Source organism: Protomyctophum bolini, assembly GCF_963924005.1.
Source record: "Protomyctophum bolini genome assembly, chromosome: 20".
NCBI classification, from domain to species: domain Eukaryota; kingdom Metazoa; phylum Chordata; class Actinopteri; order Myctophiformes; family Myctophidae; genus Protomyctophum; species Protomyctophum bolini.
Genome location: NC_137881.1, coordinates 13,099,633 through 13,114,414, shown reverse-complemented (window position 1 = coordinate 13,114,414; position 14,782 = coordinate 13,099,633). Strand labels below are relative to the sequence as shown.

Here is a 14,782-nt window from a genome sequence, read left to right as displayed (position 1 = left end):
CCGGAAGTAAAACTCATTTGAACTTGTGATGCAGATCATCAACTCTGTGTCTGTGATGCTAGCTAGTAGCGTCGTGTGGGTAAAGTTAAAGTATACTCAATAATAATAAACATTTTGGAACATTCATAAGTGACTACGTTCTCCGGGCTTAAGGCATAACATCTATCACAACAACAAGGAACTGAAGCCTGCTCGTCATCTGATACAATTAAGTGGAGTCTAAATGATTTAGAGATCCATTCTAGACTCATGTTTAGTTTTAGGCTAACAACACGGAGCTAACACGTTTAGCTGTTTACTTGAGGACTAGTCAGTAACAACAACACCACCATCACAGTGAGGTGGAAACTAAAGCCTGGTGAAGCAGCGAGGTTACCGCCACAATAGTCCTGGTGGTGTGAAGTTTAGTTCGTTCGTTGACCATCTTGAAAAGAAAGATAATGCGAAGGTTCCTGAGGTGAAAGTATAGGATGCAACAGCGAAACTACAAGGCAGCCGTTTCATAAAGGTGCATCAAGAAGAAAGCGAATTCAGCTGTTTGGGGAATTATTAGTGCATCATCTTCCTAGCTGGCACCAGACTGGCACTCCCCCGGGACTGTGTGGACTTGTGGGTGTGGGCACTTGCTTGCCGTAAGATCACAATCGGATCCCATCCCTTTGCTGTGATGTGTGATTGAAGAGGGCATTTCTTGTGGTTAAATAGCAACCCCTTCAATGGGAAAAAGGAAAGACATGATTCACCCCAGGTTTCATGGTAGGTAAACCTGACTGTTAACATGCGTTATATTGTGGTTGGGATTGTTTATATACATGACAGGCAGTATACGCTGCATGTCAAGGTCTATTATTGTTTCAGCATTTGAGCCACGGACCACCATTTGATGAGATTTAGACTTGCTGACCCACAATTCCATTGTCTAGTTGTGTAGACTTTTGGACCCATACGGGTCCATTGATTTGGTTTCACTTTGCACTCAAAAGTTAAAGATCTAATAAGGGTCCATTTGGTTACCAACTCCATCATTAAAGCTGGGGACCACCTGGAACCCCCTCAAGGACCACTGCTGTAAATGGAATTATATCTTCCACATCTCTTGGGAACCGATTAGTAGAATGATTGTTATTTGTTACATCATGTGTAACATGTCTGTCAGAAGTCTGTGTTGATGGATTTTTTGGGTGCACCCTCCCTGACTGAGGACCTGCTGCAACCACAGGCCAAAATGCCATATCCATGTCAAATGTAGCCGGGGCAGCATTCCTTTTCTGGTTTATGATCCGGTAGGGAGCGGATGATATCGCTAAGTCATGTTGTAGTATTGTGTCGTAGTATTGTTTTGTAGCTTTTATTGTTATTCTTCTGGTTTGAGGGAAAAGGAAATTCCGATTGATTGTTCCTGCCTAATGACTGACTACAAAACAATACTACAGCATGACTTAGTAGTTATATCATCCGCTCCAGACCGGTTCACACAGCAATTCTGTAGCAGAGACCAGGCTTTCCTCCTAGGTGGAAAGCCTGGTGGCACGAGGCTATGTAAAATCTATGTTACTGTTAATTTCCTCACTAACCACTTTTAAGCCCTGTCTTGTAGTAAGTCATATGACGTTGTGATACATTTCTCGGTTAAATGATATCTGTATTTTCCCTACATCTGCATAACCATAGCATGTGGTCGTGGGGTGTCGTCGTACACACTTAAATAAAAAGGTTCTCTCCACCCACCACAGGTGACGGGGGCCTCGGCCTGCACGGCATTCACAAGAGGAAGCACAAGAAACACAAGAAGCACAAGAGGAAGCACCACCGGGACGAAGGAGGGGCTCACCACGGCTTCCCTCAGATGCCGGAGCCACAGCCCGTCATGGTCCCCAGGCCTCCTCCGCCTCAGCTCAGACTGAAGATCAAACTGGGAGGGCAAACGCTGGGCACCAAAAAGTGAGAAAGACACATGGCTCCTCCTACCCTCATGAGTGACCTCACGTCACCAGGCTTTCCAACTCGAAGGAAAAGCCTGGTCTGTGTTACTAAATCGCCGTGTGATCCGGTCGGGAGCGGATGATATCATTACGTCATGTTGTAGTCATTGTTTTGTAGTCATCAGGCCAGAACCCTGTCTAAACCAGAACATCCTTCTCCTCAAACCGGAAGAATAATACCTTCCCAATAAAAGCCTTGATGCGCCGTAGTGAGAGTCGTGCTTTTAATCGGAAGGTATTATTCTTCCGGTGAATGACAACATGACGTAACGATATCATCCACTCCCGACCGGATCATAAACCCGAAAAGGAATGACCCACTTTTTAAACGAGCCTGTTTAGGCACTTTCAACTGGAATTGTTATCCGATCTTGTAGTTCAGGTATTTTTGTTGTTCATCCTAAGATGTAGTATATCTAAGTGGTTAATATTGTACTGGTAAGACTACTAAAGGAATGAAAAGAGATCAGCTGCCTTAGTATCGGTGTGGCCCAAGCATTGATTGGGTAAATACAACATGCGTATAGAAATTGAATGAGATTTCTTCTCATTCTTTGGTCGCTGTCCCTTCCAAAATCGACACATGAGTGCCCTGTCTTTGTACCAGTAAGAATCATGTTTTATTTTGTCCCAGTGTGCCGACCTTCACAGTGCATCCTGGAGTTGCCCGACCTCCTTCACCGTTGATGATCATCGACGATGATGACGACGACGACGACGATGACGACGATGAGGATGAGGAGCCATCGGTCCCTCTGGAACAGTACCGGGCCTGGCTGGGTGAGTTACCTGCTTTTAGATTATTATTATTATTATTATTTTCTTCTGATGGGGTAGTAAGTAAGCCTTGCCGAGCCATGAGGCCCATAGGACAGGAGCCTATCTCCTGTTTCTGTAGCGTGAGGCAGCTTGATATACAAGTACACCCGCAGGATATGGCGCTAATATGTCGCAGGGACATCCAACCCTTGATGCCAAGCAGGAAGGCACTGGGTCCCATTTTTATAGTCTTTGGTAGGACTCGGCCGGGGATCGAACCCCGGCGACCTCCCAGTCTTAGGGCGGACACTCTAACCACAAGGACACTGAGCTGCTTCTGGCTTAATTAGTCCGCCGACCCCCATTTCAAAAGACATGCCAAGGACCCCCATAAGAGGATAATCTTTACGGCTCTAGCAGTGATTCTCAACCCGTTTAATTTCAAGGACCCCCAGTTTGACATGCATTAGTCCACGGACCCCTATTTAATGGCATTTCTATCTCTGGGAACCCCCCATTTATATTGTAAAATCAATGTTTATTTAACTCGTTACTTATGGGTAACGACTCCACTTGGTTCCAAACTATCATTTAGCTGGACCCCACTTTGGGAACCACTGAATTAGAAGGCATTTATAGAATCAGCTTCAGGTCTTAACACTGGGCTTTAAATGTGTTTCATTGGTCCTTCTACCCTCCTCTGTCTCAGATGAAGACAGCAACATGGCGGCGTCTCCGCTCCCCGACATGGACTCTGACTCCATGCTGGGGGGAGGGGCTGTGGACGAGGAGGAGCGCTGGCTGGACGCCCTGGAGAAAGGAGAGCTCGACGACAACGGAGAGCTGAAGAAGGAGATTGACGAGTCTCTGCTCACTGCTAGACAGGTGTGTGTGTCTCTGTCACACAGACAGACTGTTGTAAGATAGTAGATCTGCTATTTAAACAATGTCTGGACATTTCTCAACATGGAAATGTTTGACGATTATGCAAAAATAATTGCGATTATCCCAAATAATAGAGGGTATGCACGTGACATCATCATCAAACCAGGAAGTTATGCGGGAATGCCTGAGTGCCAAAAAATTACTTTCTGGCCTTGCCAGCCCATACATCCAAACAGAAAAGTCCAATATGATTGCATTAAACAACGTTAAACGACTTTGCCATTCACTTTATGCATGCACATACCCTCTATTGCAATTACGTAATAATAATCGTGACAGGCCTAACAGTGGGTTTAATCAAAATGTTCACCCTCCAGAAAGCCCTCCTGCACAAGCAGCAGAGCCAGCCCCTGCTGGAACTCCCCATGGGCTACAAGGAGAAGGAGATGACGGCGGAGATGATGCAGAAGAGGGAGGAGCGCGCCCGCAAGCGGCGCGCGCAGGCCGCCAAGAAGGCCGAGGACAGCAAGAACCAGACCATCGAGAGGCTCACCAAGACCAGCAAGGCCAAGATAAAGAGCCACCGGGAGCGCAGCAAGTCCAAACAGGCCCAGTGTCCCATGGTGCGCTACAGCAACTCGGCCCTGGGCGTGGCCATCTCCTTCCCACCAGGGGTCCCCGCTCCCGCCCCGGCGCCTCCCCGCCCTCCTCCTCCCCCACCGGCCCCCGTGAGCTGCGGGGTGGTCGGCTGCGACAACCCAAAAAGGTACTCTTGCTCCAGGACTGGCGTTCCGCTCTGCAGTCTGGAGTGTTACAAGAAGAACTTGGTTCTTGTGGATGGCGCTGCTGCGTGAAGTTTTTTTTATTGGATTCTGTTGTTGGGGCGAACCAAACGAAGTTTATTTTGTTGTTAAAATGGGGGACAACGTTCCCTGGAACCCCATCCATCCATGTGCAATGTGGATGTAAATACAGTACAGACTTTGTGTTTCCCTGTTGCTCAATTCTGTATTATTATTAAATGAGGATTTTGAATCTCAAAATCATGCGTGCTTAATTTGTGCGAGACAAGAATGTGAAAAGGTTATTTATTATTTCAGTGGCTTCTTAATTCCTTCTCCAACAGGTCTGTATATATACGTACTCCCGAGCGATGGGACATTATTTGCTAGGTCCGTGTGTGTATATAGTGGTTGAGCCCCAGAGCTGCTTTTAGCATTGATCCGGGTTGCTATCCAACGCCTCCGTCACCACCAGCTATGGGACATTACAACTCCATAACTCGGGGGAATCTAGGAGAGCTGTCCGTTGAATCCTCAGCCGTCCAATGTTTGGATGTCATTTGTGACTTTGTCTCGCATCGCTCCCGACATTTCGTAGTTTCTGGCGACAGGTAAACAGTGCGCCAATGATAGCAAATGGTTGCAGTGAGAGTGTGCAGGGGGCTAGAAAGAGGGAGGAAACTGATCCTGTTAAAGTGGATGCAGCGGTGGCACAGGTTAACTACGGGTGCGTTCGGGAGTGTGGTCAGTTTGTCGAGTGTGGTGGGCGGTGACGTCACACTGTGCCTTATTTCCGAACGACCACAGCTGTGACGCATTCACACCGCCGACACCGGACCCCCGGACAACCCCAGCTTCAGGGTAGGGTCGCTCAGTGCGGGCACTCGTCACACCCGGTGCGCAGCGCACTGGATTTTCGAACGACAACGCACTGAGTGCACGAACGATAAGAGAGCACACCAGTGCGTTCAGGGCGCATTTCAGAACGCACCTTCGATTTTGCTAGTTGAAAAAAAAATTGTTAAAAAGGAAATGGATCGAGTCAGATGGTATATTGTACATTTTTATTAGCTTTCGTTATGTTCACTTTTCTAACAAATTATCCCTTTTCTATATATATATATAAAAAAACTGTACATCTTAAATAAAGTAGCAAAGTAAACAAGTGTGTTCCCAAAAACATCAATATAACTTCTGTCATGTCTGCATGTGATCGCAGTCATTTATTTTGCTCAGGCACTCTTTGTGTAGAGGCAATAGTGTATTCAAATCTGCCCTTTAGAAAAGTTACAGCATGGTTTCTGAGGTATTCACTTAGTAAGTGGCTTTTCATTCATCCATCCATCCACATTCCACACTCAGTCACACCAATAAACAGAAATACCGGTAGTCTTGCAGACAAGTCAATGAGATCGCACTAGTATGTAATATCTTCTTGATGTCCAAGCGCACAATGTGTCGCGACAAGTTATGCACATGTATTTCTGCAATTTTGTCATTTAAAAAATGTGTTGCCTATATACAGTATATGTCCTCACTTTCTATTTTATTGAAATCGATTTATAATGTATTGTCGAATGCTCTACGGCAGGGGTTTTCAACAGGTAGGTCCGTGGAAGTATTGCATGTGGTCCCTGACCATTTATTTAGTATTTGTTGATTTTTAAACCTTTCTTTCCACTAGTTGAGAAACGGTGAACTGAATGATCTGTGATGAAAGTTCAACCGAAAAGGGGTGTTGGAATCTCAAGAGTGCACCGACTGGTTGGAGTCATTATTATTAGGACATTATTAGTAGGTATTGGTAATGGACCATTGGTTGAGAAACAGTGGGATGTATAGTATACATGATTATGGGATGCATAGCAAGTGTTACAAAAGGACTAATCTTAGCCCATATCCCCACCCAACACAACAGTGGTCCCCAGGTTGATTCTTCGTCAGGGTGGTGGTCCCTGGCCCATATCCCCACCCAACACAACAGTGGTCCCCAGGTTGATTCTACGTCAGGGTGGTGGTCCCTGGCCCATATCCCCACCCAACACAACAGTGGTCCCCAGGTTGATTCTACGTCAGGGTGGTGGTCCCTGGCCCATATCCCACCCAACACAACAGTGGTCCCCAGGTTGATTCTACGTCAGGGTGGTGGTCCCTGGCCCATATCCCCACCCAACACAACAGTGGTCCCCTGGTTGATTCTATGGTCAGGGTGGTGGTCCCCAGGTTGATTCTATGTCAGGGTGGTGGTCCCCAGGTTGATTTTACGTCGGGTGGAGGAGGCATACTTAGGTTAGACATAGCATTGGTTCGACCGGATTAAGGTTACGTTTAGGTGTGCTCCCCCTTGGGAGGAGGTGAGGGTTTGAAATATCGGACCAATGGTATGTCTAACCAAAAGCATGGACTCCAGGGTGGTGGTCCCCAGGTTGATTCTACGTCAGGGTGGTGGTCCCTGGCCCATATCCCCACCCAACACAAGTGGTCCCCAGGTTGATTCTACGTCAGGGTGGTGGTCCCTGGCCCATATCCCCACCCAACACAACAGTGGTCCCCAGGTTGATTCTACGTCAGGGTGGTGGTCCCTGGCTCATATCCCCACCCAACACAACAGTGGTCCCCAGGTTGATTCTACGTCAGGGTGGTGGTCTCTGGCCCATATCCCCACCCAACACAACAGTGGTCCCCAGGTTGATTCTACGTCAGGGTGGTGGTCCCTGGCCCATATCCCCACCCAACACAACAGTGGTCCCCAGGTTGATTCTACGTCAGGGTGGTGGTCCCTGGCCCATATCCCAACACAACAGTGCTCCCCAGGTTGATTCTACGTCAGGGTGGTGGTCCCTCATTCACAATCAGTTGAAAACCCCTGCTCTATGGGTCTAGTCACTGTACCTGTTTTGGGTGTGTCATTGTAGGCAAAAAAACCCAAACAAGTTGGGAAGTGATTCAAGGCATTAAAGGATGTTTATAAGGCCAGGCCAAAGGACAGTCTGAAGGCCATCTCCACAGGAACCTCTGCCACGGAGTCGTGGAAACACACATAGAACTCCTGAGGGAGAGGCTCCAGAAGCATCCGACTGCATCACAGGGGAAGAAAAAAGGCAAGTTTGTGACATAATAGTCTCGCGTAGCCAGACAACTATTCCACAATCTCCGAATGCTATATAGTCTGGAACTACGCCTCCCGAAATCAGAGTAAGGAAGCTGCCATTTCCGTTCACGAAAATATATTTTAAAATATCTTTACATTTCATTTTTTTAATTTCCTTTTCTGCTAAGCAACAAGCTATAAATGCTTAGATTAGAATAAATTTGCGCGACTGTAAAGACGAAACGGAAGTGGGGAGGAGGCTCCACTTCCGCTTTATATTTGACTCATGACAGCTCTTCCGTTGCTCCAGACTATATGATGAAAGCATTTGGAAATTGCGAGAGGCAAAAGTCTCATAATGTGAGACTAGTGACTAGTAACCACTTAAAACCCCAGCATTTGTATTGTGGGGAAAGCTTTCACAAGAAAATAGCAGATCAATCGCAAATCACAGCACGTTGTGAGCATGTCGGTCGGCTATTTTCAGCATAAGCTTGTGGGGAACACAAGAAACGATTTTGTGAAATGTATTAAATAACATTGTTTATAGATTTAATTATTTATTTTAAATAAATATCCTTTAAAACGTGTTGAGTGCCACTGCAGCACTGCCATTGTAATTGAGGGATTTACAGTACTTGCAGTACAATAGTGGAATAGAAACCATAATTCTTCAAGATGTAAAAAAGGAAAAAAAAGCAGATCTACACAGTCACAAAGCGGTTTACCACAACGCAGTGTGAGCTTGTAGATCGGCTAGTTTCTAATAGCCTAAGTATAGTATATAAATAGGGCTAAAGTGGTTAAACACCCTCAAGGGCCCCTAGCTGGGCCTGTGGGCCCCCCCGGGAACCCCACTTTGAGAACCAGTGACCTTACCCAATGACCCAGTAGGTCATGGTAGGAGCAGGCTTCCTCTGGTCAGTCCAGTTCTCGGGTTTGCACTGGAACAGAACGCCGTGTTCCTTCACGGGACCCAGACCCTGACTGCCCTGCAGGGTCCTGTCTGCTCCCCGACGGCCCTGCAGTGGAGAGGAGACAACACAACACGCAACATGAGCAAACACAGGATGTATATGTTGGTTAGACATACTAACACTCATCCATCCATCCATCTTCAACCGCTTATCCGAAGTCGGAGAGCTCCAGACTTCCCTCTCCAGAGCAACATTAGTGACTTCCTCCTGGGGGATCCCGAGGCGTTCCAAGGCCAGTGAGTCGATGTGTTTCCTCCAACTGCGCCTTGGTCTGCCCCGGGGTCTCCTCCCATGCAGTGGGTCGTGCCTCGAGGACCTCCCTAGGGAGACGCCCGAGAGGCATCCTAACCAGATGCCCGAACCACCTAAGCCGGCTCCGACAGGCATTAATCCGACAACACCCGTCACTCCCAAAATGCGTGGCTGGTTACAACTAACCCGTGGTCCGGTTAAAACTAACCCATCTGACTAATGCCTATCGGACTGTTAGGACAAACGTGGTTTATATTCGTATAGCAGATTTCTATGTGCTATACAATTGTGCAAGGAATTCAATGTGGTAAACACCTCCTTAATGGGAAACACCTATTCAGGGCACAGAGCAAAAACAACACTGCCTTTTCTGTTTTCATGTTGCATGAAATCGTAACTTTCATTTTTGGGTCAGACATGGTCTACGCACATTACAGAAATGTAAGAAATAGTGACAATAGCTAATCTACATAAGCTCATAATATGTGCATCATGATTTTTATTTTCACTATTCATCATCATACAACAATGCTTCAGTGATTGTGGGTCTCAGCCTTTGTCAGTTCATATATAACAAAGTGGGGCTCCATGAAAAGGTTGAGAGCCACTGCTCCAGTCCAAACAGACTCAATGTTTTGAGTTTTTGTCTAGATTGTGTGTGCAAAGCAGCAAACAATTCCTTCAAGGTCTTCTAGTCATGAATTTGAGCATGCCACAGCACCGAGACGGCTCTTGTTAAGGTTTTCTTAACACAACATTTCAGTCTGACGTATGTTATGCCGGTGCCTCATGCTGAGAATAGCCAATATACAAGCTCTCACTCTACAAGCTCGCTACGTGTCGTGAGCATGTAGATCAGCTATATAACATTTGGCACACAGCACAGCCGCACAGCTAAGTATAAATCAGGCATTAGTATTGCTGGATGTCAGTGTTTTGCATTCGACCATGCAGGTCTGCCACAACGTTAGACAGACTGTGAGGATTCTCTGGCACAGTACTCGGAATCCTACTGAAATTACAGGGACTACTGTTCCAACATATTCTACGCGCACATGCTCCCAATGGCTCCGATGATGTAAAACAACAAAACGGCGGTTTTGTTGGCCGGCGGGTGACGGTGGCTCAGGGGCAGAGTGGCTGGATGGTAACCGCAAGGTTGCCAGTTCGAACCCGGGCTCCCCCACAGTTAGCGTCGAAGTGTCCTTGACCAAGACACTGAACCCCTATAATTGCTCCTGATGTGCTGGTTGGTGTCTTGCATGGTTTCCGACCGCCATCGGTGTGTGAAAGTGAATGCGTGTGTGAATGGGTGAATGTAATGCACAATCTACTGTATGTAAAGCGCCTTGGATAAAGGCGCTATATAAATGCACCATTTACCAACTTACCATAATATTGCAGACAACACACAAATATTGAGAACTGTCTACAGTCCAAGGACAGACCTACAGTACTACCTACCTACTGTACTACTGCCACCATATGACTATGGTTCAATACCAAAGTACATTAAACAAAGAGAACAGCTCAGCTTCAATCTGTGATGTCAAACACTTCGCGTTTGGAGCTTCTGGGATCTTCTACTTTTGTGTGACGCTCTAGTATGATCAAGTAGCGCATTGTTTTTTTTTGGGGGGGGACAATAAGATAAGAGGTTTCTGCCAGACAGCGACGATTTATATATCTAGGATTAAAGGATTTATCTTCTCATTCATGCATTCATCTTCAGTAGACTGGACTAGCGTAACAGTATCTTTACAGGCTGCTCTCCCCATGAAATCCATTATACAGTTGGTTGCAACCACTTGAAAATGGATCATAATAGCTCTCCAGATCTGTACACTGGCTCCCACTCCCAGTCTGTCAAATAATATATTTCATATCAAAATACAACTGTTGGCTTTATAAAGCATTGAATGGTTTAGGGATATGCTCTATGCACCATCCAGTCTAGACCTCTCAGGTCATCTGGGACAGGTCTGCTTTCTGTTCCCGGAGTTGGAAAATGGAAAACGTGTTTCTTTTGTTTGTTTTTTTATTTTTATCCCACGATTTTGCAACCCATTCTTTTCCCAGGACCTTCTAGCTGTGAGGAGACAGCACTACCTGGAAAAGCAGTGTTGAGTTTTTAATTTAGGCGCCACATATCTGGAACAAACTCCCAGAAAACTGCAGGTCTGTCACAACTCACAGCTTCTTTTAAATCAAAGCAGTCACAATAATGTTAACCCCTTCATCCATATTATTAATGTTGGGTATTCATAAATTCAATTCGTGCCACGCTGCGAGCATGTACATCTGCAATTTTTGAACCTTTTTGAAAAATCCTGAAAGCGTTTTACACAAATACTTCCTCTTCCAATCTTTTGTCCCTGTGGCACAAGACCTTTTCAGATGGCGGGGGGGGACAGGGGATGGCCAGATGTATATGGATTTGGGGGTTACTTCTTTGTAGAATGTGGTGGTGGGGTACAGTAGTAGTGTGTGTATCTCACCCTGGGTGGAGGGAGGCTCTGCTGGAAGGCAGCCCGTATGGAGAGGCAGCAGTGGTGGAAGTTGCGTATGAGCTGTGGGTGGATGGAGCCGCTGAGCTGCGCCACCTCCCTGTGGGTGGGGGCGATGAAGATGCCCTGCACCGTCTCCATCAGGACGTAGTGGAACAGCGTGTTCTCTGCACCCGACGTCAGCCTACAGACCACACACACCTTTGTATTAGCTCCAGAGCCCAAGCTCAACAAGTAAAAACTGAATGAAAGGGAATGAATGACATTCTGATCACCCACTTCATGGTGTTATACATCTCCTCTGTCTCTCTCTCAGTCAAGATCTTCTTCAGTGTGCCGAGGTAGAAGGGGTTGGGGTGTTTCATCCTGGGAATCTATAGACAAGGCACAACACAACATATAACGTACTGTAACAGAGTCAACAGTGAAAAGTGGACTACGGTTCACACTTGAGATTTTATATTTTGAAGTGTAACAGTGAAAACAGCACTATAATTAGTTAGTATTATAGTTTATTTTACAATCCACACCATACATTTCTTTCAGAGATCTTAGGTCAGGATTTAGAAAGAATCTGCATCAGGTCTAAATGGGTTAGAAGGGTTTAACCCATTTAGACCCGAGTTAAAAACATTCACGTTGAAAGAATATATATTCAAAGATTCGCGCCACATTGTTGACGATTTTTCAAAAATAGCAGACCTACAAGCTCGTAGCGTGCACGCTATGAGCTTGTAGATCTGCTATTTTTCAATAGCTAAATTATAACATAATGTTTAAAACACCAAAAGGGGTTCCCGCCCAGAATGGGTTCAAACAAACAAAGTGTACCCTGTTGAAGAGGCTGCCGCTGCCCCCACCGCCGCTCCCGTCGGAGCCCCCGGACCCCAGCGAGTCCCGCCGCCCACCTAGCTTCCTGGCGGAATCCGGGGTGGAGTGCGGGCTGAGACCCCCCGGGGCCATCCCCGACGACCCCGACCCGGAGCCTCCGTCCGGCTGGCCGCCCTCGCTGCCGCTGTCCGACTGGTTCCTCTGGGGGCTGGCCCGGCGAGCCCGCTCGCCAAACAGGCTCCGTCCGGATCGGGAGCCTCCGCCGCCCGCCTGGCCGCCGCCCTTCACCGCCCCGGCCAGCTTGCTGAGGATGGGTGAGGACGAGGAGGAGGTCAGGCTGTCCATGCGGGCGGCGGGGAGGAACCAGTCGGCGCAGGAGAGGCAGGGGGCCGGGGGGGCCGCCAGGCGCTCCTCCATGCCTCCCTCCAACGCCTCCAGCTGGAGCAGGGTGGCCTTCACCTGGAGGGTGGGGAGGAGGATACACCAGCAGTGTTGTTGATTTTTGACAGCAGATTTTAGTTTTAGTCTTGGTCTGGTTTTCATTTCGTTTTAGTCTGTGAGCTTGTAGATCGGCTATTTTCAGCATGCAAGCAAGTGTAAAATGACGTGTCATTTACTCATACTGGATCTCTTGTCCACTAGTCCCTTCCTAACATTTTAGTCTAGTTTTTATTTGTCTACGAAATTGTCAATATATTTAGTCTTAGAAAAAAGGTAGTCGACGAACATTTTCCGTCTTAGTATTAAGTCGAAATCAACACTGTACACCGGCATGCACTGTCATCAGCGCCTATTATATATGTATAATATATTTCTTCCCATCCATCCATCTTATCCGTAGTGGGATCGCGGGGGCAACAGCTCCACCAGAGAGCTCCAGACTTCCCTCTCCAGAGCAACATTAGTAACTTCCTCCTGTGGGATCCCGAGACGTTCCAAGGCCAGTGTGGCGATGTAATCCCTCCATCTCATCCTTGGTCTGCCCCGGGGGTGTACTCCCAGTGGGACCCCTCTATTTCCCCCCCTCTACACCAAAACTCTTTGACGAAAATAGCCGATTTACAAGATCATAACGCCTCGTGCTTGTAGAAGTGAGCTTGTAGATCTGCTATATTTTTGGCTGAAGTTCTCCTCAGAAAAAGAGTAGTACTAAGAGTAACTACTAACTCAGAGGACCCCCTCTTGTTGAAGACCCCTGGTCTATGGCCCCGTTTCATTGTCATCCAGTCAATCATGTGTGTTTTACTGTTAAATGGTAAATGGTGCATTTATATAGTGCCTTTATCCAAGGCACTTTACATACATTACATTCACACATAAATTCATACACCGATGACAGAGGAAACCATGTAAGGCACCAACCTGCACATCAGGAGCAATTAGGGGTTCAGTGTCTTGCTCAAGGACACTTCGACACTAACGACACTGTTGCTCACCTGGTCCACATAGACACAGTCCGGTCCAGGAGAGCCCAGGGCAGGAGAGGCACACCCCCCCGCCTCCAGCAACACACACTGCATGAAGTGTCGCTGATGACAACAAGAACACACAATACTCTTACTGTTATCAACCACTTTACACCTGGCATGCTCTCTACATCAGTGGTTCCCAAAGTGGGATCCGGGGACCCCCAGGGGTCCTTGAGGGAGTTCCAGGGGGACCCCAGCTAAATGATAGTTTGGAACCAAATGGACCCTTTTGTACACTGTCAGAGTTAAATTAACATTGATTTTACAATATAAATGTGGGTCCCAGAGATAGAAATGCCATTAAACGGGGGTCCGTAGACTAAAACTGGGGGGTCCTTGAAATTAAACGGGTTGAGAATCTCTGCTAGTGCCGTAATAATCTTCTCTTATGGGGGTCCTGACTCCCTGGCATATCTTTTCAAATCGGGGAATTGGTGTCAATTTGGGGGTCCTCGTTTGGGAACCAATGCTCTCAACCATTGGTTGCTTTTGGGGGGGTCCCCAGATGACAGTGTGAAGTGACAATTAAACCTTTTCAAAACCGAAGTAATCAAACTATACTATAATAAAATCACACCCGTCATCATAGAATCAGAATTTGAGTCCTCACCCTCGTCTTCAATGTTTGTGTTTACGCAATGTTTGTGTTTACACAAACACTCAAAATTGTCCATTCATTGTCAATGGCATTTACTGTTTGTGTTGGGGCAAAGTGTGTGTTAGCACATACACCAGAAGCTGGACATAGGAGTGGCTGTCGCCCCTCAAAAACGGTGTAATAATGAGACATTCTGCATTATGAGTACTTTTACTTTTGTACTTTTACTCGAGTCAATTTTTGAATTGCGGAGTATTTCTATACTAGTACTTTTCCCCACCACTGCTAGAGGGCACAGACACAAATGCATCAAGCCGTACATCACGTTCAGCACATTCATTCACTGCTGGGTGGGTGAATTCACTGAATGGGTGGAATGCTTTGACTTGTGCACTCCAGTGGCTTGGCTGCTGACCATGGCTTCAGCCACAGAGACCAGACGTCTCTTGCTTTCGTCAACGCAGAGGGAGGGAGAGAGAGGGAGAGAGAGAGAGAGAGAGAGAGAGAGAGAGAGAGAGAGAGAGAGAGAGAGAGAGAGAGAGAGCAATGCTGTTGAAGTAATCAAAGCCACCAACCACCACGCCAGTGTCTGTGTCGGCCGTGTCACATTTCACTCAGGCGTTGAGCGAGGACTCGCCGGGGACTCACA

The 14,782-nt window shown here is 47.0% G+C and overlaps 2 protein-coding genes across 4 annotated transcripts in view; one reads left to right on the top strand and one right to left on the bottom strand.

Moving 5' to 3' along the window:
- The first annotated feature begins 47 nt into the window (after nucleotides 1–47).
- ino80b (INO80 complex subunit B) lies at nucleotides 48–4,674 on the top strand. Its single transcript, XM_080792180.1, has 5 exons — nucleotides 48–756; nucleotides 1,734–1,941; nucleotides 2,617–2,762; nucleotides 3,451–3,626; nucleotides 4,004–4,674. The coding sequence occupies exons 1-5, from the start codon at nucleotides 717–719 to the stop codon at nucleotides 4,478–4,480; spliced, it is 1,047 nt and encodes a 348-aa protein (XP_080648306.1). The 5' UTR covers nucleotides 48–716; the 3' UTR covers nucleotides 4,481–4,674.
- Nucleotides 4,675–5,457: 783 nt separating this feature from the next.
- Nucleotides 5,458–14,782, bottom strand: part of intu (inturned planar cell polarity protein) — a 38,691-nt gene continuing 29,366 nt past the window's right edge. For all 3 annotated transcript variants that reach the window (XM_080792394.1, XM_080792392.1, XM_080792393.1), the window contains exons 13-18: nucleotides 13,503–13,595; nucleotides 12,067–12,525; nucleotides 11,515–11,609; nucleotides 11,227–11,419; nucleotides 8,379–8,521; nucleotides 5,458–7,485 (exon numbers count right to left, since the gene is read on the bottom strand). In XM_080792394.1, coding sequence (XP_080648520.1) covers nucleotides 7,374–7,485; nucleotides 8,379–8,521; nucleotides 11,227–11,419; nucleotides 11,515–11,609; nucleotides 12,067–12,525; nucleotides 13,503–13,595 — 1,095 coding nt within the window. In that variant the 3' untranslated portion in view covers nucleotides 5,458–7,373. The remainder of the gene's footprint in view (nucleotides 7,486–8,378; nucleotides 8,522–11,226; nucleotides 11,420–11,514; nucleotides 11,610–12,066; nucleotides 12,526–13,502; nucleotides 13,596–14,782) is intronic.